The sequence below is a fragment of the Bombus bifarius genome, unplaced genomic scaffold (assembly GCF_011952205.1).
Source record: "Bombus bifarius isolate JDL3187 unplaced genomic scaffold, Bbif_JDL3187 scf7180000009125, whole genome shotgun sequence".
Taxonomy (NCBI): Eukaryota; Metazoa; Arthropoda; class Insecta; order Hymenoptera; family Apidae; genus Bombus; species Bombus bifarius.
Window position 1 is genome coordinate 750467 of NW_022884914.1, and position 23790 is coordinate 774256.

At 35.5% G+C, this 23790-nt stretch overlaps 1 protein-coding gene across 4 annotated transcripts in view; it reads left to right on the forward strand.

Annotated features, from left to right (window-relative positions):
- Positions 1 to 979: 979 nt before the first annotated feature.
- The window catches only part of LOC117213605 (potassium voltage-gated channel subfamily KQT member 1), a 69632-nt gene continuing 46821 nt past the window's right edge, over positions 980 to 23790 (forward strand). For all 4 annotated transcript variants that reach the window (XM_033459089.1, XM_033459090.1, XM_033459092.1 and 1 more), the window contains exons 1-2: positions 980 to 1622; positions 15950 to 16502. In XM_033459089.1, the coding sequence (XP_033314980.1) occupies positions 1301 to 1622; positions 15950 to 16502 (875 nt within the window). In that variant the 5' untranslated portion in view covers positions 980 to 1300. The remainder of the gene's footprint in view (positions 1623 to 15949; positions 16503 to 23790) is intronic.

A 23790-nucleotide genomic window follows, 5' to 3' on the forward strand; every position in this document is an offset into this window, starting at 1 on the left:
AAACGATCTTGGGCAGAGATCGATCCCCTCTGCCACCTTTCTGCCAATAGGCTAATGATCGCGTAAATTTGATTCAAATTGCGAGGAGAGAAAACGTTACAGTTTCAGATCGACTATTTCGCGTTCGAGGATCAAAGTGGTTAAGAAATTTTTGATCAAACTCGTGATTATCTGCGGTTGATTTAAGCAGAGTAGAAAGCAGTTTAATTTGGCATTAGTTCTTATTCTTCTGTTTTCCATCGCAAAAAGTGTTTACACGTATACAAGACTTTAGAGAAAGATTGGCCAGTGTTTGATAGCAAATTTGAAATTTCGAAAATGTGATAGTAGCTTAGAGATTCGAGTTGAAAGACCCGCACTCACGAAAAATCCTTTTTCTTACAAGATATACGCATGAAAGATTAAAACATTCAAAGACTACGATCCTCATTACGCGTTAGTGTCTCAAAGTATACGAATTTCATCAGTTTGATATTAATCGCACGAAACTTGTTAAAATTTGTAATACAATTTTAAGGCCAGGCTACTACATCGTAACTATGAAAAATCAGTTCATCAAAGTTTAGCGAAAAATTGAATGGCTCCAGTGTGTAACTAGTGCGTTCAAATTCCACGAATTAAGTGATTTACGAAATTGTGGTGAAGGAATGTGCGAGAATTTGAAATCTCAGCATCCGTTTCTCCCCTAAAATCTCGTCATCAAAATATTCAGATAGCGTTTAAATGCCACAAATCGAATGTTTTGTTAAACGATGTGGAAGAATACTACACTGGGAATCTTTAACCTAAAACCCTAATCCCCTTAAATCGTTATCAAACTGCGTCAGAAGTGAGTTAAACGTTTCCAATGTCCAAATAGTGTTCAAACAGCATAAATCGGGTGTTGCATTAAAAAGAAAGGTACTCGTCGCGTTAATTTCCCCTTAAATTGGTATAACGAACGAACCCATTAAAACGTACTAAGAGACGTTCGTCAGTGCTTAATTAACACCCGAAATCATAAATAGTTTCATCAAACGATGACCAATTGCACACGCAATCTTTAACCGGAAACGTTGTTACTTCCATTGTTCCCTGAATTGAAAATTGAATCGGAATTGGTGTAACAAAATACTCGAATAGTGTTTAAATCGTATAAAACGTGTATTTTATCAAGTTGTGAAAAAAGAAAAGAAAAAAGAAAGAAAGAAGACCGCGTATCGTGAAGTGATCATAGATCTGAGACGACCATGAAAAAAAGGGAGAATCGTCTGGCGGTGGGTCAGATGAACGAAAGTTCTTGCTGCAAGAGAGCGTCGGGATGCTGCACGCTGTTATGCTAGGTAGCGGTCCGGGTCGAGGGAGACACGAATGGTATCCGGGATTTTATTTGCAACGTCGACGACTTGGATGCAGGATGAACCGCGCGGAGCAGGAGAACATATACAGGCAGAGCAGACAGCTCACGACGATCGTGCCATCTCACGAAGATCTGGTGCTGAGCGTGCTTAAATCGCCGATCAGCCAGCATCAGCACCAGCACCAGCACCAGCAACGCCAGCAGCATCATCCTACGCACCATTCTCACGGACACCATGTTAACTGCCAAGGTCATCAGAATCATAAGAAGTGCACGCATTCAGGTATACTCGGACTAGCCGAGGAAACTCAGTTCGTTCTATATGGTGTAACGATCGGAAGATTTTTGGCTGCTCACTGAAATTATAGGAATACTGCTGGTTTTTCGGCGATTTCTGTTGTTCTGTTTCGTTGTTACAATTTCTTGTACAAAGATGCTTCTATTAGGTTGCTTCGACACGTGATTCTCTACGAATATCGTAGATTTCTATCGTGTCTTTAGTTTTTGTGGTTAGTTTAGGGGGTTTGGTGGTATCTCAAGTTATATCAGTCTTCGTATTGTTATAAATTTGCTCTTGGAATACTGGTTTTTAAGAAGTTGAATTTATTCGATCGTTTTTGATTCTCTAATGATCTATTGTCATAAATTAAACCTTAGAAAAGAACAGCCTCGTTCTTTCGCTCTCGTATCTTCTATTTCCTTCGGTTTGTCTCGTATTTATAGCCCTTATGAACCGTCCAATTCTACAATCAAACAGAAGATAGATTTCTTGTACAGATGCAATAGAATTCGAATTCGATTAATTGAATTGATATTTTGTGAACGAGTATTAATATTGGGATAGTTTCAGTAGGTACCAAAAATTGATATTTATGAAGAGAGGGAGGGAGAGAGAGGGAGAAAGAGAGAGTGAGAGATACAGGGACTCTTGCGTTACATTAGATTTTCTGTCAATAATATTACATGTTAATGTTCCAAGATATTTTTGACATTGAAGCTTCAATGTTCTATGGAATTTTCAACAGCACGATAAATTTTCAAAATTAAAACTTTGTCGTTTACAATTAATTTGCTTTTAAATTGAACCTGAATAATGTTTCGTTCACAAAGGATTAAATTGCATCGACAAGTTTCACACGAGGACGGGAAATTTGTAATAAAACGACACAGAAAGAGTTTCGTGTGAAATATTACCTGCGTTTCGGCAGTACCTAATTAAAAGATATTTAGATGCTGTCGATATTTATTCTGATATTATTAACGTCAGAATTATTTTTTATTGCATCAGATATTCTTTTACGTTAACTAAAAGCAAATGAACGGCAGAGAGCCATGTAATCTGTGTGTTATTGAACTTTTCTTTAACTGATATTCTGTTACTCTAATAATCTGATAATTCGAACGTTGTTTCACATTCATTAAAAACAATTTTCTTCGTGAGTTTTGATTGTAACACGATCATAATTACGTTATCCATAGCATGAACCTAATAATACTATGAATTACTATGAACTAACTACTAATCGTGTGTCGATAAATTGAAAATATAAAAAGTGCCACAAATCGAATGAAAAAAATTTGTGGGGTTGTTTTGAAGATAATTGCAAGCAAAAGCTGTCACAGGTCATCATCTTCGGTATTTGTAGCCTCAATTTAAAATATCAATATATCGTCATATACAATTACAAGTTCGACACGAAGATATCTCTACAATAAACAATTTACGAAAAAACTGTTTAATTTTGAGTATCTAACATAGAATAAAACTAGACGTAAATGACATTAAAATTTCGTTTAGGTTACAATAAGATGCGTAGATGTTCTAAGAATCTACGTTTCATTTTTTTAATTGTCAGTAACACGTAGTATACCGGACTTTTTCTACTATCGACCATATCGCTAGAACAAGCCGAGTTCTAACAATTCAGAAATAAAACCTCTGCCTAGTTAGTTTGAAGCAGAGAGCGTGGCCACAATCAAACTTGTATACGTGAATTCTGGCTATCTTTCGCAAATAGAATACGTCAGCATAGTTTGACCGACTTTGAGAACATTGTCTGTAGAAAACTTGCGCAAACTATTTTTCCTAAATATTCGTAATATACTTCCTTGATTTTATACCAGATATTACGGGAAGTACATACTAAAGTTATTTAATCGAATTAACTAACCTGTCAACTGCTACGTATTTTGATAAAAATTATTTACTTGGCGATTATTGATAAATTGATAATTACTTTCGCTATTAATTTACAAATCGATATATTTATTTAGAAAAGAACGAAGATTTTCAACTGGCGAACTAATTCGTCTCTGCCGATTCTTTTGCTGTTATAAAATTTCCTGCCACAAAAAACTAATTAAAAGGAGCAGTACAAAGGACAAAAGTCGAATTTATATCGCAACCGTAAATAAACTAAAACGGATTAAGCTTGATACCAAAAAGTTTAGCAGTATCAAACAACTACTACGATAGTTTCCTATCGTAAAATGTTCCTCTTTCTTATCGCAAACGATCGATCCGCTTAACTTTTTCATTCACGAAATAACGATCGAAATCTTCTTACGCGGTTTTTACAGAACCGGCTCCGTTAGACCTCGTCTCCGAATTAACAAATTATTCGCTCCGTTTTGAACGTTGTTCTAGCAGTTTGTTCTAGCAGGATTTCTTTTCGTTCTTAACTCTCCGGAAGACAGTAAAAAAAAAACAAAAAAAGAAAAAAAAGAATTGAAATATCAAAAGAGCACGACGCCGGTTGAAAGTGTCCCTTAAGCCGTCGTGATGGCTTTTAGGTGACTCTCGTTTCACAGCTCGGTGGAAAGTAGGCAACGAGCTGCTGATTTTTAGCTTCTTGCCTTGTATTATACGGAAGCTCGGAAAGAAAGCCGGCTGGAGTGTAATCTTCTTTGAAAAAAGAGCGACTGATTTCGTGAACACGTGAAATAAAGTAATAGCTGTGTTTTCGTTGCGGTGAGCGAAAGATTTCACTCGTTTCTTCCCTTTCACAATCTTTTTCCTTTCTCCTTTGTTCGAGGAGAAAAGCAGAATTCTGCCTTCTTCTATGGTTCCTCGTTGAATGTTACTTAGTTCGGTCTTCCTTTAATAAATAGGCTGCGGACGTTTTTGCAGATTCATATTTCTATGAACATCGCTAAAGAAATAGAACGTAAGTAGAGATATTTTTCATCCGAATAAGAGACGCGCAATTTTTATTTTGGGGATTTGCGTCTAAGAATAACATTTATATTTATTTAGACGAGTCTGCAAGAGTTTCAGCCTTCATTACCATAATCTCATGGAAAACTTCAGTATTCGAATATCCGCGATTGTAAAGGACCCTTGGTAAACAAATATACGTATCATTCAATAAAATAGTTATATTGGATCAACGTTTATAACGCAATGTTTTAACGAATAAAATTACGCCTCTAGTAATCACAAAAATAATATTCTCGAACGAATTTCATCTCTGCTTTCTCGAACTTGCCGCAATCTTTTTCCCATCCATTTTTTCATCTGTTTCACCCGTTATTTATTCCACCAAGAGTTATCTGTTTTTACCCTGTGGTATCTTTCTGTTTGCAATTTCCAAAAATTTGAATCGGTTGCAAAGAGAGCATTCCCTTACTTAGCATGTTAGTTGTTTTTCTCGAGTATACTAAGAATATCTTGTCTTTGAGATAAAAATAAGCAACAACAAGGGGACGTTTGTTTCCCTCGCTAGGAAAACTGAAAAATCTCTTGTCCTTTGGTGGTTGCTCGATGAGTGAAACACGCTTGATTCTCGATCTTCCATGCGACTCATTATGAAATATCAGGGAGCTTCCATCGATATGCAGATGCCCCTATTAATACTACAGGGGAGTTATATTTATTTACAATCAATAAAGAGAGACTCGTATATCGCCACTTTCGTGTCATGAAATTTCTATGTGCATTTCGGAGTTCGGCTGACAAATTTTCTTAGCATCGTTTCGTAAATATTTATCGATCATTACTACATTATTATTAATTTCACTTATATTTATAATATATTTATAATATATAAATATGGTTATATTTTGTATAATATAACCATATGTCATACAAATTATTAAGTCGTCCGAAAAGTTTCTTTTGTTTTATAAGGAAATAATAGATAGACAACATTTTTCGTTTTATATTATTTTGTTTTATCAAGATAAAGATCACAACGTTCGACAGATTAGGTTTTATGTTCGTATAAAGATACTTCGTTGTAAAAGACGTGTCTGTAAAAGAGAGACACTTTTCGGTCAACCTAATATAAAATATCATCATATTTTATAATTGAAAATCAGCGTTACCTTTGACGATTATTAACGATTATTAATAATTATTAATCTTTGTAATTGTTCGGCTCTAAAAAAGTATGTATCTTAAACGTCCATTGCTGTAATACACGCAGTACGAGAGAAAGTGAGTTTCGGCTAGCGTTAAAGTTAGATGATCGTAGTGATAATACAGCCTAATTAAGTTTTACGAAAATCCGCCTCCACGCAGTACAATTACATTCTTTGCTGGATTTCATGACGATTCAAGTAATCTTCTGTCCCTGTCTCTAAGTGTGTTTCACCTGTACGAGGGAACTTGCCTGCAGCTGATTCTGGGAAGTTACATTATTCGTATTCACCGTTTCTCTCAACGCGAACGTTGGGTTAACGCATTCTTAACAAGGCTTCCGTTTTCGAGTAAGTTTCCCTGCGCGGACTGAAGCGGGCTCCAGCTGTTCAGCTGGAGGATCCGTGGAATTCATTGTCTCAAGATAGAATAAAACGATCCCATTCACCTGATGGTGGAGCTTTGGGATAATTCTTAACTCTTTTCAATCATAAACGCTGGCTTTGTATTATTTCGCTTTAGATTTTACAATCTCATATATTTCAGTGGTATTATATCTTTCGATAAGAGAAACGTGCATGGAAAAAAAGAAGTATCGATTCAGTATACGTATATTTCGTACATAGATTTCCGAATTTCGAATTATTATAACGGAGCAATCATGCTAAATTAATACAAACATACGTATATCATATATAGTTACGTTTCACAACATGTATTTGTTCGCTGATATTTATTCGCCGAATTTCCATACTCGTAGAAATTACATATACATATGCTTCTTCCATTTCAATATAAAAATTAATTATTTTCATCCATATACGCTTATCATTTTTACTTAATTTTATTTTGTGATTTGGCAATGTTTGGGCTAGCTAGTTCAAGCGCGGCATTGTTTACGTTACCTTGTATCGCTTTAGGAGAATAGCCATTAATCAGAAACTTAGTTAACCGTGATGAAAAATTTAATCGATACGTTTAAGTAGAAATTTAAATAGAAAATGACACATTTTCATTAGAATAGTGTAACAACAAATTTTGGATATGGTATTAGTTAATAATATCGATTAAATAGGACTTGTGGTCCTGATATTAACATTGCTCGCCTGTAATAATGCGGTTACAGTAATGTTAGCTGAATGAACACGTAGGATAACGCGAGTTTCGGTGCTCAGAACGTGGTCGAGTATAACGCACGACATTGTTCCAGTATATAATCTACATCAGAACGGAATTATTATATTATCGATTACGAGTATGAACGCCATTGACCTTTCTATTACGCCCCTGTAATCCGTTCCGCTGTAGTGTACAAACTCGTTGATGTGGACATGAGAATACGCGGATGGTTGCGTTAATATTTACAGGCATCTTGTCAACATTTCTTTCGTGATTCCATATATTTCTCGGCGTTGCATGGTTTTCCAGCAAAAACGTCGGATTATACAAAAATGAAGTCCAATGATACGCGTTTCGGGTTTTAACTAGAGATTTAGTTTGATTAGTTTTGGCAAAATTTTAAATTCACTCGTAACAAAGGTTTCCATATGTCCGTTATTAGTTAAGTTACATTTTTATTATCATTGTTGATAGAAGATCATCTGGAGTTGAAACACGTTTTTGACAAAAGTTATAATTGTAATTATTCATTGCAGCCTTATGGCTTGGAGATTAAACTTGGCTGTACGTAGTTTACAAACATGAAACAAAACTAAAGCTAAACTTACTTGATGACTACAGTAGCCTAACAATATATATCGATGCTTCGATTGTCCTTTCTCTCTATCTCTAAATACTTTCTTTCTATATAAACATTCTCCCCATTGCACATCATTCGTTCGTTCATTCGTCCCTTCTTTACCCACTTTTTACTTGTACTTTATTTTCCAATAATTTTACTTTTCTCCGCCCTTCCTCTACTTCTACTTCTCCCTGTCTCTGGTTTTCCTAAAACAGACATATAGAAAATCCTCTTGCGGTGCAATCGAAAAGGGAAAAATGAAACTGAGCGAGAAAGAAGGGACAATGTTAAAAAAATAAATCGTCACTATCGCATAATGCGACAATGTCTCGTGTCGTACAGAATCGTAGATCGTGGAAATAGAAAATTTAGATCAGCTACGTGAAATTACGACCAGTGTTCTCAAGTATCGGCGAAGCGCTCAAAGAGATCATCGAACGAAACTCTCGTTCTTATCCTTCTTTGTTTTCTCTTCTTTCTTTGGAAACAGCGAATCGGTTTCGGTCGAAGTTAAAGTGGTTCCCGATGAATATCTCGCGGCTCGCTATAGCTGCTCCAACTTCCGATTCTTCGTTCGCTAATGTCCCGGGGAAATTGCATGTAATCGTTAGAATTTATCTGTACGGCCTATAGAGGTGGTCGCTGCTCGAAGAGAAAAGGAAGTGCTGGCGATGAGCGTGCAGATAATTCGAAGCAATTTATCGGCCTAGCGTGTATCGGTATCTGGTCTCCACGTGCACTGTTCGCGCATTTTTAGCTCGATCCTTGCACCAATTTTCTTTGTCCGCCGGCGACCTGCAGGCCCGATCGTACGCGTTTTAATTGGACGTTCAATTTCGTTAGCTTTCGCAGATTTTAAGATTCGTTCGTGGTGAAGATTGCTAGTTGCAGTATAGTTAGCATATCGAACTCTTATAGTATATACTACTGTCAAGTTATCTTTTTTATTATCATTGTGATTTCGGTTAGGTAACTTTAAGACTAGTTCTCTTCCAGAAAGGAAATATAGAAGCGGAGATTTGACAAAATGTAAACGATCAACGCTCGATAACTATTGAACAGCTAACGAATATTAATCGGCTCTTAAAAATTGAAATAAGCAATGTTGATATTCCTTATTAGTTTATTCTTATTTCTTACACTACCACGTAATTTTTAGCGATACATGTATATAGGAAGTTAATGAGATGAGTAACTTTAGTTTTCGGTTGTCGAGCGAACAGCTCGCACTTTGCATTTTACACTTCGAAGGCAGAGTGTCAGCGCAGTGATAAATAATAATCTGATGGTAGCTGTCTAACGGGGAGTTTTGAAAGGCCAAATATCACATCGATTTGTGGCTAATAGGCGATTAATCATTCAACAACTGTACCTATTCTTGGGTCCTCGTTAAATATGTTATAGGTCCGCTTTAATTAATAAGAATGCAAGTTTCATATCTTTAAGTAGACTTCCAAAACTTTGATTTAGGTGGGAAACTTTGTTCCTGTAATGTATTGGATGAAAAGTCGACACACTGGGAATCTCATCGGTAGTTTCAGACAATCCTTCACAAACATTCCTTATTTATCACGTAATTAATTATTTAATTAATTAATTTATTGTAATCACGTTCTCATTTCGACAAGAACAAAAAGGCTTTCGATGCGCGAAGAAAATGTGGCATTAAGGCGAATCATTTAAACAATGAGCAAATCTAAATTTCAATTTGTAATGTGCAAAGAAAAATTATATTGACTCTACTTATATTTTAGTTCTACGAATCTACCAATTACTACGGAAATCGTAGAAATGCCAATTGTTGTATAAAATGGAATCTTTTAAGTTTTTCGAATGAATTTTAATCAACTATTTTCGTCAAAAATGTTCAAAGAATTAGAAATTCAATATCGTAGTCGTTTCGTCGGAGCTCGGTTATCATTTTACAAGGGAATGAAGTTAACGATAACAGTGTATCGGGGTGTAACCTATAAGAAAAAAGACTAACTCCAATAAATGAAAGGCTTGTGCTTTTACATCGGTTTTTAATTGGATGTAGCCTTTGCCACCTAAATTAAAGCGTTTCTTTTGTTCGATTCAAAACCCCGAGCTTCGTGTAACTTTACACAAATAGAAAACTATAGACGATCTTTTAGTACGTGTTACAATCCATAATAGCGTTCATTGGTTCATAAAGTCCATAAGGACGATTGAAATCAATAATTTCTGTGACAATATATCTAATCATTTTTTGAGAGTGCAGTGATTCGTGTTGCAAAAAATTTCTAAAAATTCAGGACTATTTTTTAGTAAGATCGTTTGGATTTAATTAAAATTTTCGATTTTACCGAGTTTAATTTGTTTTTAACATAAGATACTCGCGGCAAAAGAGAAATAACGGAATAATACAGAAATAGATGAAATTTTATCGGTTTTATTCGTTTTTACAGTTTCGCAGTAAAGCTTCAAGTCCACGAAGACTCAGTAATCGAAGTCCACTAATTAATTCTGTTTAAAGTAGAATTCACTGGAGTGTATAGAATCTGCCCTGTAGCATAAATTATCGGGTCATCTCGTTAGTGGTGTATCTTTACTCATCCCGAACGTGATAAAACACAGTCTTACAGCCTCCAAAATATATCGGTGACCGACTGTTGCCAGTATTTTTTTATAATTATTTGTATTTCTGAATACATATCTGGTTTGCTAATATCATATTTCATTTTTATTTTCAATGTTAAACTTGTATCATAATTTCAGTCTTTTGTTAAATTTTAAGGCCAGAAATGTCTAACTTTACTTCATAGACTTTCGCGTAACGAGCCATCAACAAAGACTTTTGATACCGTTAGAATCTCGTTACAAAACTTTCGCTCCTCTAATACTTTACCGATCGATCTTCGATGTCAGATTTCGTTATTAAAATATAAGCATCAGAAGAAGCTTTGTTAGTAGAATTACTTTCTATTATAAGGTATCAAGTAATATTCCATCTTTCATGTGATTTTATTGTGACGTAGGTACTATCTGTATCGCGAATATCGAATTTACATAATATAATTAATATTTGAACAAAGCATAAATGAGTTTCAGTAATTTTCAATACTTCTTCGACGTACTGTAATACGCGTTAAATTCAAACCAGTAACAGCTTGTCACCATCTGCTTTCCCATCATGGAACTTCAATGCAAGAGTTTTTAATCTAATTTCACCATCTCCTTGCGCAACAATTTGATCGCGAAAACTCGTGTCTTTTAATATAGCCTCAGTCTGAATCCGATAAGAAACTTTACTTTTATTTACTTATATTAAAAATAAGCTAAAGCCATTTAAAATAAGTTTGATAATAGAACTGCTTCATAATGTAAAATACCAAGTAATACCTGATTTCATTTTGAAACTCGTAGCAAACATTTTCTCACCATAGCCTTTCCCTCTGCCTTTTTATACACATCGTAGTAATATTATAAACCAGGAATTTTACAAGTCACGTATTACAAGTTATCGTATCGCAAGTATCCACGAAGTATCGAATTACGACAAACTGATCTGAGTCCTCTGCTTATAAGAAAAATTTCCTATCTCACTTGCACGATTCTCCATGGAACTAGCTATCGATAGAATTTTCGTTTATTAATAACAGCGCGTCGTAAAATTTCGTATCTTCCGATATTCACTCGACCGATTTTCCACAATAGATAAGCGGTCTAGATCTGTTGTACTATAGAAGGCAGCCGATATACAGCGACATGTCGAGCAATCTCGTTACTTCAATTGATGCTGAGAAATATAACCGTCACGTACGTGGTCGATAATCGAATCTCTCAGCCGTTTTTGCTACTCTTGCTACACCGGCGGCGAGATAGAAAAATCTTGATCTACTGCGACACTGCAAAATCGTGATTCGATCGTGTAAAAGTCTAAACTCATTAGCGGGACAAACGAAGAAAGAGTACGGAGGGAAAAGAAATGTAAGAAACAGGTAAATATTTTTCAAAGAAAATATCAGAATCAATCGATAGAACTAGCTTCGCGCTAGCTGGAATTGCGAATCCTTAACGATTTTCATTGGATCAAATATTTGAATAATTCCTACTCGGCGAACGATTCATCTGTTTATCAATGGAATGAGCGCGAGATAGATTCCTCGTACAATTTCCTTGCTTTGTTAATACTACAGCCGGCGTGTCTCATAGAAGGAATTTTCGTGATAATTTTACTATACGATCATGAAGATTCTTCTTGATGTATCCAAGGTTCATTAAAATCGTTGTCCTTATACATGGTAGAAAATAGAAAGTGGTCGAGCTTGTTGAAAACTTTTGCGCGCTATTGAATCGTATTCGTATCCTTTGTGTTCCAATTTATTCTTAGAATCTCTACTTACTACACGTCATAGTTATGCTTCGTTTAAAAAGTCTCGCATTCGCACGGTATTGGAGTGGTCAGTGTCGGGACTTCGTACGTTGCCTGTCGATCAAAATAGTATAGGAAGAAAGTTCTACCGCAAAGAGAGAAAGGAAAGAGATTATAAAAGTTTGTAGTTTAAGATTGTCACTTATACCCCGTATATATTTGCTATGAATTATAGTTGGTTATAAAACGCAAAAAATTATTACTATGTTAATCGTTAATTATCATGTATCGTAGTGAAATTATATTAAATTAAAATTATTGGAATGTTATTACGTTATTAAATTATCACAGTTGATTTAAATAAGTTAGAATGTATTATATTTTTTATTGAAACACATTTTAAAATATATTTTATCAATCGCCCTTATGCATTTATATCAAATATCCAGCTGCGTGTCATTTTCAGCTATTTGGTGATACGATTGTTACCGTGAATCGTGCCCGTATAATTTGATTATAGTCGGGTCAATTAATCGAATAATTAATTCAGCGGTGAAATTCATCATTTGTTTGTAGAGCACATGTCGTAATCAAGTCTATGAACCCAATCCAAACGTCAGTTATTTGTCACATTGAATCAAGTTAATTACTGGTTGATAAACAGTATGCCTATTAAAATAATATAATAGTAATATCAAAGTTCAAAGGTTAAACGATACTATATACTATAACAAAACCATGTTGAATATACTCGTATTCTTTATACCGTAATTTAAAATCTCGTAATGGTTCCGAGAGAACTTTTTCATAATGTTATTTATCACTTTTATAACAACTACGATGCACGTGGACCAAGACGATATTCAAATTAAACGAATATACGCCGAAGAGAACAAAATTACAGTTTTAGTATTATTACTATTTATTAGAAATTTAATCATCCGTTTCACTTAAAGTTAACTTGAAAAATTAGAGCTTGTGGAATTCATAACAAATCAATACCATTTATTTGTACCAAATTCAAATAATAGGAATAGAAAGCAACGGAATTTACAATTATAATTAATTTTCAAGAAATATCGCCTTTTCATATTAAATAGTAAGTATGTTCTCGGCATGATAAATGTCGCAAACTCCATAGACGCACCATGATTGTCACTTCTTTTGTGGTAACATTCCAACGGCGAGACGTAACACTGTCGCAAATACGGTTGCTCGAAGGCTGAATACGAAACAGCGTTTTATTTCCATCTTACGACTATTAGTTGAAAACTAAAGTCACACGTGTTATATTTTCGATAACGAAAATCTTTGTTCCTTAAAAGAATAAAGATTTAAACGTAGCAGCGTGGCGAATAAGGGCTATAAATATTATCGCTTCGTGAAATGTTGGTCTCCAGTATCGTCGATATGATATTATCATATGATTTAGGTAGTTTCTTCTAATGAGAAGTAGTTTCTCTTATATTCTAGCTATTACAGGTTTTTTTTATTACAGAACGTCGTAGATGGTAAACGACGGGTAGCAGTGTATAAAATGAGAGAATAGTTAAGTATTTTATAGCTTTTTACAATGGGAAACTATTGCTAAGCACAACCGTTGCGTGTTAAAGAAAAAAGTAATTTTTCTCGAAGGTTATGAAAATCTTTTATTAAATACATAGAACCTTATATTTTCATCTTATGTTCTTTTGAATAATTGACATATTCTTGAAGGTTATACATACTACATCGATCGCCTCTCAGTATTACGCTTGGCGTAATAGAATAAACATCATTTTCTGACTGGAAATTCACAATTGAAATACATTCTTTAGTTAATAACTTCTGATAATTTATTAATTTTGAATCTCACGGAGGAATATGTTTCTTCTGAATCTATCGAGCAACGAGAAACACTTAAATTGGATGTTAAATTCTATCTATAGGATCTAGAAATAAATTTCTTGTACTTTTTGAGTCACTAAGAATGTACCTAGCGTGACTGAAATTTCGAACATCTAAATCCGCTACATGCAAATAATTTTAATTTCGCCGATCTCTATTCTTCTATCGATCTTTATTTCTATCAATCGTTTATCTTTTGATTCCACCTATTAATCGCTTATTAATATTCTCAACAATGAAGCATCAGACGAGAGTCACAATCGAAGCCACGACGAAGCACTTATTAGAACCAAACTGATCAGTTTCGATCCTATTGAGAGGCAAACGTTCTTTTGTACTTCGAAGCATCCATTCATCGTGTCGATCGATCAGCCCGAAATCCCTAGGCTCGTTTGCCCAGAAATTCGCTCTTCCCTCGCGTTACAAAATTCAGGCCGCATAAGCCGTACCGAGCTGCCAATGTGGCGAGATAGAGATGTCGCATGATCGACGATAGAATTTGTCATCAATGGAATGTCATTCTGGCTATTAACGTATCACGCGAAACAATCAGAACTGACAAATTTTTTCAGAAATCAATCGAAACGTTTTACCAGCGATCGTTTGCTTGAATCGATTACACGATGAATGTTCTAGAAATACGCGATGGTATAGAAAAGGATCGAGGATGGAAAAGCGTGACGCGTTTGTAACTGTTTGAGGAATTGTTGTCCGTTGTCCCGTAAAATTGACTAGGAGTTTTGCTAAAAGCCAATTGCAACGAACGAGCGGTCAATGGTCGAGTAATCAGTGAGCTATGAGAAGAATCAAACATAAAACTGGTTCCCGGGATTTGATGGAAACGAAAATTACTGCTACAATCCTGACGTCTATTTACTGACATTTTTAGAATATTGATAGGATGTGATAGGATCGCAAATCAAAGTAGCCAGATCGTCAAATCGAAATAGATTTGGAAATTTTTAAGCGCGGTTAGATCAAACGAGCGAATGGTCATTCTTCTTCTAATTGAAGGCAACATTAAAATGTAAATTAAAATAAAAAGTTCTTTCGTCGTTTAGCGATTGCTCGCTCAATCGAAACTCGAACATCCGAACACTCCAAGAATGCTGGAAAAATAGTTGATATGAAAAATTTAAAAATTATTAATCAGATGTATGTAGATATAAATTGGAATATAATATCGCATAGAAAGTTTCTGTTTTAAAAACGAAGTTCCCCATAGTATACTGTTCGCTATGAAGTCAGACTTCAGGGTAATAAGGAGACAGCATGTGTCGAAGATTTCTGAATTTTCGATCGTTGACATAATTTTTCAGATTTTTTTACGAAGCGTAGCGCTAATTGTAATCGGTTGAAGCACTCTTAACGTTACGATATCTTCCACTTGAGTTGAACGACTCATTAAAAATTCAGGAATTCATTAAAATTATCTACGTATTATTGATTAACGTACTGTGATATTTCGTTGAAAGAAGAAAGAGAAGAAGGTCTTGACGTCTTCGTTGCGTATCCACAAAAGAAACCAGCGTTACTATATTCTACATTTTCGAATTCAAATATAATTAATCCCTGCTGCGAGTGTATCTTACAAACTCGATCTTAATTTATTAATTCCTGTTCCTATCGTACCGAAATGTGTTATAATCATTTCCCAATATCACATCGTTACGTAAATTACCTTACATAAATCACCTTAGAACTGGAAATGTTCCCAAAAGTAAGCAGCCTATAATCAATTTCGATCGTATTTACCGCCTCGAGCATCAAACGCGATACTTAAACTGGATCTGCGCTTGACGAATGAGCAGAGACGAACATTAACGAGCAACCGCAAACTGCATTGCCAGCAGCAGCGCAAGCGAACATTAATAAACACGATCCTGTCGCTTGACGGTACAATAGTACACATCGTCAACAATAATCTAGAATGTGAATAATCTAGATGTCATTGTCAGATAAATATGAACAAATATAATATAACATTTTGTAAAAATTCGATCTATCGTGGTTGTCAAAATGGTCAAAGTAAACGTATGTATAAAATTCGCGTGGCAGTGGAACACGCGTTAATGGTCCTTACTTTCTATTTAAGTATCTTAGGTGAACGATACCAGTTGAAGACTAATGCCGTCTTGTTCGTTCGTGTTCCTTCACGTTTGTTTGCGTCTGTTCGCGTTTATTCGTCAGCTGCAAATCCTTAGCGTTAAATCGATTCCTGAAAGCGACGCTCGGCGTGTATCTATCGAGTTCAGCACAAGTCGGCAATATCCTGGAAATGTCCAGGTGAGACCAACGAGAGTCTTCCACGAAGCAAGGACCAATGCTCTAGGCTCACAGGAAGGCGGTCGAGCACGGCGTACGCCGTCCTGCAGCCAAGCGAGGACGAGCTCATCACCGAGCACTGCCTTGAATCGGAGGACATGGCATTGAAAACGCCGGGCAGCGAGACCGAGGACACCGAGGACAACGGCACGCAGATGGACGAGGCCAGCTCTTCGCCTAGTCGTCGTTTCACATTCCTCAGACGTTTCCGGTCGCCGAGATTCGGCGAGGCACACCACAAGAGGGTGCCCACGCCGATGAAAAGGAAATATCGCCGGAAGAAGAGCAAAGATGACATTATCAATAGTGATATGAACGCCACGGAGGTTGAGCCACCTAGCTTGAACCAAGCTGGTGTGCCCGATCCGTATTACCCGATCTATCTGCCCATCGACCAGGCCTTTAAAGCCAAGTACGTGTTCCATCATAAAAAGGGCAAGACTTTCCAGGAAAGACTGTACGTGTTCCTGGAACATCCTGGCGGGTGGATCTGCTTCATCTACCATTTCACTGTGTGAGTACTTTTGATGCAGTTTTTACGAGAGAGGTTCTATATCGGTTAGATGTTGCGATGGTTAACATCGATGATCGTAACAACGAACGGAACATCGTATCAGGTTGTTGTGTAATGGATGTCGTTTCTCAACGAGATCTTGTTTCTGTCCTTTCCCTTTAAATTACATTTTTCTGTTGCACCAGCTCGTTGAGGTCATTAACAACCACGTTAATTTACATAAAGATAAAGGTAAACATACATGTTAGATCAGATTAAATGATAAATATTAATATGTTGTTAGAATTGTATTACTTGAGCGTGAATTTGCAATTCAAGTAGAATGCTCTCTAATTTCATTAAATAGTCTTATTTTGGAACTTGCTCTAAAGTAAATTACATCTATTTATATCGTTTTTCTCGATGTTTCATGGCGCAACAATCTAACATGCGGGTAAATATGAGATTACAATGTTCGTTATTCGATCTTTGGTTGAGGGGATTCTTCGACTGAGATTGAATTTTACTGAGATTGAAATTTACGTATGTTTAGAGTGGCTCGTAAAATTTGTTACACTTTCGTACATCTTATCTTTAAGCTGTTTAAATAAGAATATATTTATCGTTGAAAATCCAATCAACATCTTTTATTTAATCGAATTTCTATTAAAATTATCACGGAATATCGTATGTGATTTCTCTGCGGGCAGAATGAATAGCGATAAATCGATATATGTTAATATCTATCTGATTAGAGTAGTTACATTTCGTCAGGATTAATATTCAAAACTGACATTTTGCCCGATGTACCATACGTGAAATTGATTCGTCGTATGCTAATGTTCCAGGATCAGTATTAGAGAGATTTCCCTTTCTGAACGTACTGCTCGAGGAATTAGTGACGTATCGACAGGTTCGTTACTCTGGTATTCAGTACTGAGATCTCTCTTCATGTTGCGTCAACCATTGGCAATCGTGATCGTTTATTTCTTTGACAATATTTAAAGAGTCACTTTGACAACTTAACGAAATTAATACGTGACACGAGTTGGCCAATAAATAAAGAGAGAGTTAGAGAAATTGTTAAAGAAATTTCACTATACTGTTAATGATTCGAAGCTTATACTTTTATTAGATATCAGAAAACAGACGAGAAAAAACAATTGTCTAACGTTAGCTTTTTCTCGAAGAATACTATAAACCAAGGAACATGTACTAAATGATTGTACAATTTATAAAAGAATGTTAATTATTATTTTATTAAATGATAATTCACTTCTGTAAATAAATATGTCGTCTCTTCTGACATTCTTCTTGGAGGAATACGATGATCGTAACAATATGTTGGAGTTGAATTGATCGATATTTAAATATTAAGTCATAGGAATGACGTATATATATTTTCGTACTTTCTGCATGCTTTAATCAATAGCCCCATTCATTTCCTCTCAAGGATCATCCACCATTTTCTATACCTTTGCAATCCTGCATTCTGTTCTCGAAGACAAATATTTCTCCGTTCTATATAGGAAGCAACGTCAGCTATTCGAAATAGAAACGGTTCGATTCAACAAGTGAATCGAAATTCTTTTGTATCGTCTTTGCGTCGCCTCTGTTATATTATATAGACGTCGAAGCTTGTTTGACGGTGATCCTTCGGTCTCCGTGCGCGTTTCTCATTGTACGTCGATTCTGTCGGCTCGTTCCACTTGACAAAACACGCTCGAGGTGTTTCTCGATCACTCGTGGGAATTCCCGATGGGAAAAGATGCTGCGTAAAATATGCACGCTCGTTTTTCCATTTTATGCGACGCGTGAATATGACTTCTTTTTTATTGCGAACAATATCGCGTGTTTAAAGCCAAATACTGCCATACGCTAGTTTCACAGCAATAATATTACGATATCGTGGAATTTCAGGACGTACAGAATGTACGTGATATGAAAAAGTATGTAAAATATGAAAAATAAAATAGTCGTCGTAATGTTATGAAAATATGAATTTGCACAAACATCCGCAGTTTATTAATCACGTTCTTGATTGTTCGTAAGGAAAAGATATAATAATGAATTATTATGACGTAAGAAAGATAGAAATTACTTCAACAAAATTGATTCATATAGGCAATACGTTGTATAGCTATGTAACTTGATAAACGTGACAACATAACTTTTAAGTCACGCGGGGTTACAAGGTGTTACAAAGGCTTAACGTAATGAGAGTTTTAAATTATTAGCTACTTTTATTTATCGTCTATCATTACTTGTTAGTCGAGCAGCAGCAGCAGCAGCAGTAAACTAGGTTTTAAAGTTTAGAGCTACTACTCGAATAAAGTTCCATCTTTCTTTACGATCTGCAATCGAGAAATAGAGGATTGGTATAATATTACGGGAGAAAAAGGAGAATGTAAAGAGACAAACATTCGTAATTGTCAAAACACTGATATTCCAAGTAAATGCGTATTGGTTTTGTAGGGGAGTAATATCGATTATTTGTATTATTTATACCAAAATAAGTTTCCAGCAGTTTATACATCTGCGTTTACGATCAATTTTTTCCATCTTCATAAAATTAATCGTAAGAAGTATATTAAACGTAAGAAGCGTAAACGGTTTTCTCGACTGTCAGAAGCACCTGCAATATTTTTTCTGCCAACCCCTTGACGCACACAGGGTTTTTATGATCCGCTATGATTTATTAATGGAAACTCATTTACAATAAAACGAAGCAATCACGAAAATATATCAAGTATTATCAATTACTTTTACGACGTAGAAAACGATTATTATCGCATTATAATATCAATTAATCATGTAAAATATAATCCTATTCGAGATTAATAAATATCGTGCAAAATATTTCCTCTGGCAGAAACTTCGTTGCCATCGCGTAACGATAAGAGCGGACGTAAAAGGAAAGGAAAACAAAAATACACACGCATTAACGCAAACAGTCCCATTTCTCAACGCTCAAATCGTGAAATCGTAAAAACGTTATCACCGTCGCTCGATACCCTATGAAGTATTCTTACCCTGGACGATGCAGCGTTTCGCGAGGCGAGCGTTGCAAATAAACGCCATCGTAAAAGCTGACTAAAAGGAATGGCCAAACTGCCGATGGTTGAAAGTACTCCGCTACCCTGGAGTTTCTCTATCGTTCCTGACCGCCGTTTTATTCCCGTTTGCTTCTCTGGCCTCGTGTACAGTAAAAATCCATCTTTGATCCGCCCACGTTCTCAATCACCTGCATAAGTATCAAAATACTTTTGGTCCTCATGCATTATTCAGCGTTTTGCCGTTTTTCATTCTCCCTCTTTGTTTTTCCCTGCGGACCTCCTTTTTTCCAAAGTTGCTGCCAAGTACCGCAGTCCTTTAAATAATTCATTACGAAAACAAAGTATACGTCATGATGGTACGTGTGGCATCGAAGTCTATTGATCGCACGAACGCAACCACGTTCACGCTTCCTTCTTTTTTTTTTATTTTCCCTCTTCCTCGTTTTTTTATCGCGTACCACGAGACCGGCATCGAACGGTTGTTCTTATCGTTTCTCGTTAATTTCCTGTTGCAGCGAAACGATTCTCCTCGGCGCTTTTTAATGAGCTTGCGTTCGTGTCACTTTCCCTCGTTGTTCCATTCTTTTGTTTCTATCCACCTGCGCTTCCTTTTTCTTTTGATCGATCCTCGCTTCGTTTCCTCTCTCTCTCTCTCTCTCTCTCTTTATTTTTCTCGGTTTGCGTGTGCGAAAGATTTGACCGGATCTGTGTTGATTTCGCGATAATACACTGCACTATCGCACTTTTCACGATGCGAAACGGCACGATCGGAAATTATCACGGAAGCGTGTTTCATTTTGCTCTCCACGCATCCACTGTCACTCTTCGAACGCGCCATTCATTTCCGCAAGCGTGAATCCGTTTTTCGTTCGGCGCGAACATCGTTCTAACCGCATAATTTATCTGGTTTCCCCGTGTATTGTTGTTTAGATACCTTTTATCATAATTGCAAGCTTCGCGAAACATCAATACCGATTTCGGTTATAAGTTCGCTCGACGGATGTTCTAAGTGGTTCAATCGAACCGATTTCCTCGTAAAGTTCAACGGAACATCACATACCGAACTCTTGGACGACGCGTTAGAAATTAATAATTGTTAAATTTTTTTTTATTATTTAATTTGTACTTTACAATTTGTCCAGCTGGACATTTGGTAAATTTTTCTAACTTAATTGCTAAATAACATGTGGATGACTACCCCCAGGGGGATACCATCAATACCATAATTGATAAATTTCACGCATTCATGACTCATTTGAGCGGGCGCGTGATTCATTTTATTTTATCATTAGCTCATGTGCATCCGTCTTCTTGGCACGAGAATTATGGATGTTTTCAGAAGTCAATAGAAAGATTCGTTTCAAATAGTTTCATTTGGCTACGCGTGTAAACTGATTTCATTCATGAAACTATTCTGTGAAAGTTGGAGGTTAGTATAAAGGAAAGGAAGTAACAGAAAGTTGTAGAAACTAGAATTGCAGGTAGAAAAGAAGTAAATTCCGAGTTCTTCCATCTTCTGAAATACTACTATTGTACATTACCATCCCAATAATTAAATTGTCACGAAGATTAAGTGTCACGAGAATAAATACTTAATATTTGATTTCGATAATATTTGAGAAAAATGTGGAAAATTGGGATTTCAGGTCGTACAATACGAAATTTCATGAGACCACAGGCCTAATCTGTTTCTTATCCGTGATCATGGTCTCCTTGTCCAGAAGAAAAATTATGGTTCAATGATATTAATCGAAGTGCAACTAGCTGTACAAATATTTATCATTTTGTCGTGAAAACTATCACAGGACTATTTGTCTTATATCAGTTGAATTGTTTGCCGAACGTTTCAGCACGAGTTATAAATCGTTTCACACTTCGCAATGATCGTCGACCGAGCTCAGACGGTTCTTCTTTCTGTTCGAGACATCAATTAATCGAGCTAATGGTTGCGATGATCATTTGTCGCAAACGATAAAGAAGATTTAATTTCTATTTGCTTCGTACAATTTTACATAATAGAAATCCGAAGTAACAGCTTAATCATACACTGCTATAGTTAATTGTATCCTGTAGAATATGCAAAATGGAAATAAATATTATATTCGTGGTGATAGTCATCGCGTTGCGTGTTGCCTATAAGAAATTTTCCAGTTCAGAATACTTAACATTCAAGAGATTTGAATTCCGTATAGACCGCTAGTTAAATATGATAGTAGATATAATAGTTGATACAGTGATATTAAAACATGGCTTGTTGCTTTAGATTGAAAATTATTTGCTTTAATTTATTTGGTAATAGTCAGTACGAAGAAGAATTAACGGCCTGATTTTAATTATTTTAGCTGAATGGACAGCGAAAATATATTAGTGATAAATTATTTTCTACTGTGCAATATTTCATTGAGTTGAATAATTTGTTGGTCATCAGACGCATAAGAAATACGTTGCATAATTTCTCTACATTTTCAGTATTAAGCACTGAGAGTCCTAGGTTTGTAAATTATATAATGAATTTTCAGGATGTTAAATTATTTGAATTGTTTCATGGTTTCGCGTTGAAACAACTAAGAGGGAAATTTATTTTAAGGAGTAAAGAGGCAGTGGAAGTTAAAAAATTAATACGTAAAAATATGTAATACCCTTCGATTAGCACAGAAACTCCTCTTTCCTGGTTAACAGAGTAGAGTCAATCTAAGAGAAATCTGTTAAATTAATACGTTTGAAGCATGTAACAATGAAATTAATAATTATTTATAGCTTCCACATGTATTCTATTTAATAAATTTCACGATTTATATCTCTTGTTTTAAAATGAATTATCTTACCTAGAATTGTCACGACCTCCAACGTGATCATTGTTCCAAGTTTCTTATTAGTGAATTATATAATTCATTCATTTTGAAATAATTAGAAAGCTCGTAGTACGACACTTGATGGTACGACTGTCCACGAATCTCAGTAAACATCGTAAATTATATTCTCATTACAATATACAGTAGCTATCATAAATTCCATTACCAGCAGTGCAAATATTTTTAATCATAATCTGTTTTCCAACGTTAACAGAAACTTTATTTGCAATATCTATTTGTCTTATCCGAACGAATACTTGTCACTGGTTGCACCATTGTTACACACGCACGTTTTCCTACAATCGATGCGAAATTGGAGACGAATATTCATCGTTCCTTCGTCGAACAAAGGAAATTGACTCGCATTGTGTGGCTCGCGTATAATCGAGAGTGTCTTCAGGGGATGCATGAAACGATGGTTTTAATAGTTTCTTAGTAAAACGATTTTAATTCTGCCGTAGACATCGCGTCGTTTTGCTTAACAAATTTTTTGATATTAAAAGAAAGGAAATTTCCAACGTAATTACAAGAAATGTACATTAACAGAATATTATAGTTCTTTATATTTTTATCAAAATTCGGATTGCAGCAGCAAAAGAAAATTATAATTCTGCGTCTAGACTCTGCTTGGTACATTTGCTGCATATTTTTATATATTTACTTCTCCAATATTTCAAGGCAGCAAGCTTTTTCGTCCGTTTCGTAAAACTGGCTCGTTGCAGTGGCGAAATTTTTAAAAAGGCCGATGTAACATGGATAATATTCGGAATACTCGTAAAGTTGTACCTTAAATTTCCGCATCATACGTATGTTGTAAGCTTTACTGTGTCTCCGACAAGTTTTCGAATTTCCAATTGAATATGAGTTGAATTCGAGTTGAAACGAATTCTTAATATTCCAAGACTTTCGAAAAGTGTAAGAATAAAATTGATATGTGTGAAATTGTCGGATATGTATCTATTTAAACAAATCAGATGATACAGTGTATGCAGGTTATTTCCTACGAAGATATGCAAAAGAATTAAGAATCGACAGATTTCTAATCGAACAATTTTACAGAGAGTATATCCAAGTTATTGCATTAATATGTTCGCTATGAGTTGTTAATAATTCGATATTCAGAAAACATAAAGCCAATATTTCTGACCTGTTTGGACCCATGGGATCCAATTATGGGGAACAGCGAGTAATTCCAATATAGAAATTGTCCAACGATTCCAATAAGAAACTCTAAAATCCTTAATAGATGCACCTTGGTATGTTACCAACGAAACAATACATCGCGACCTTAAGATACCCACAGTTAAAGAAGAAATATCCAAATTCAGTAACAGATATAATATAGGAGTTAACAACCACCAAAACACATTAGTTACCCAATTACTTCCGCATGAGAGTATG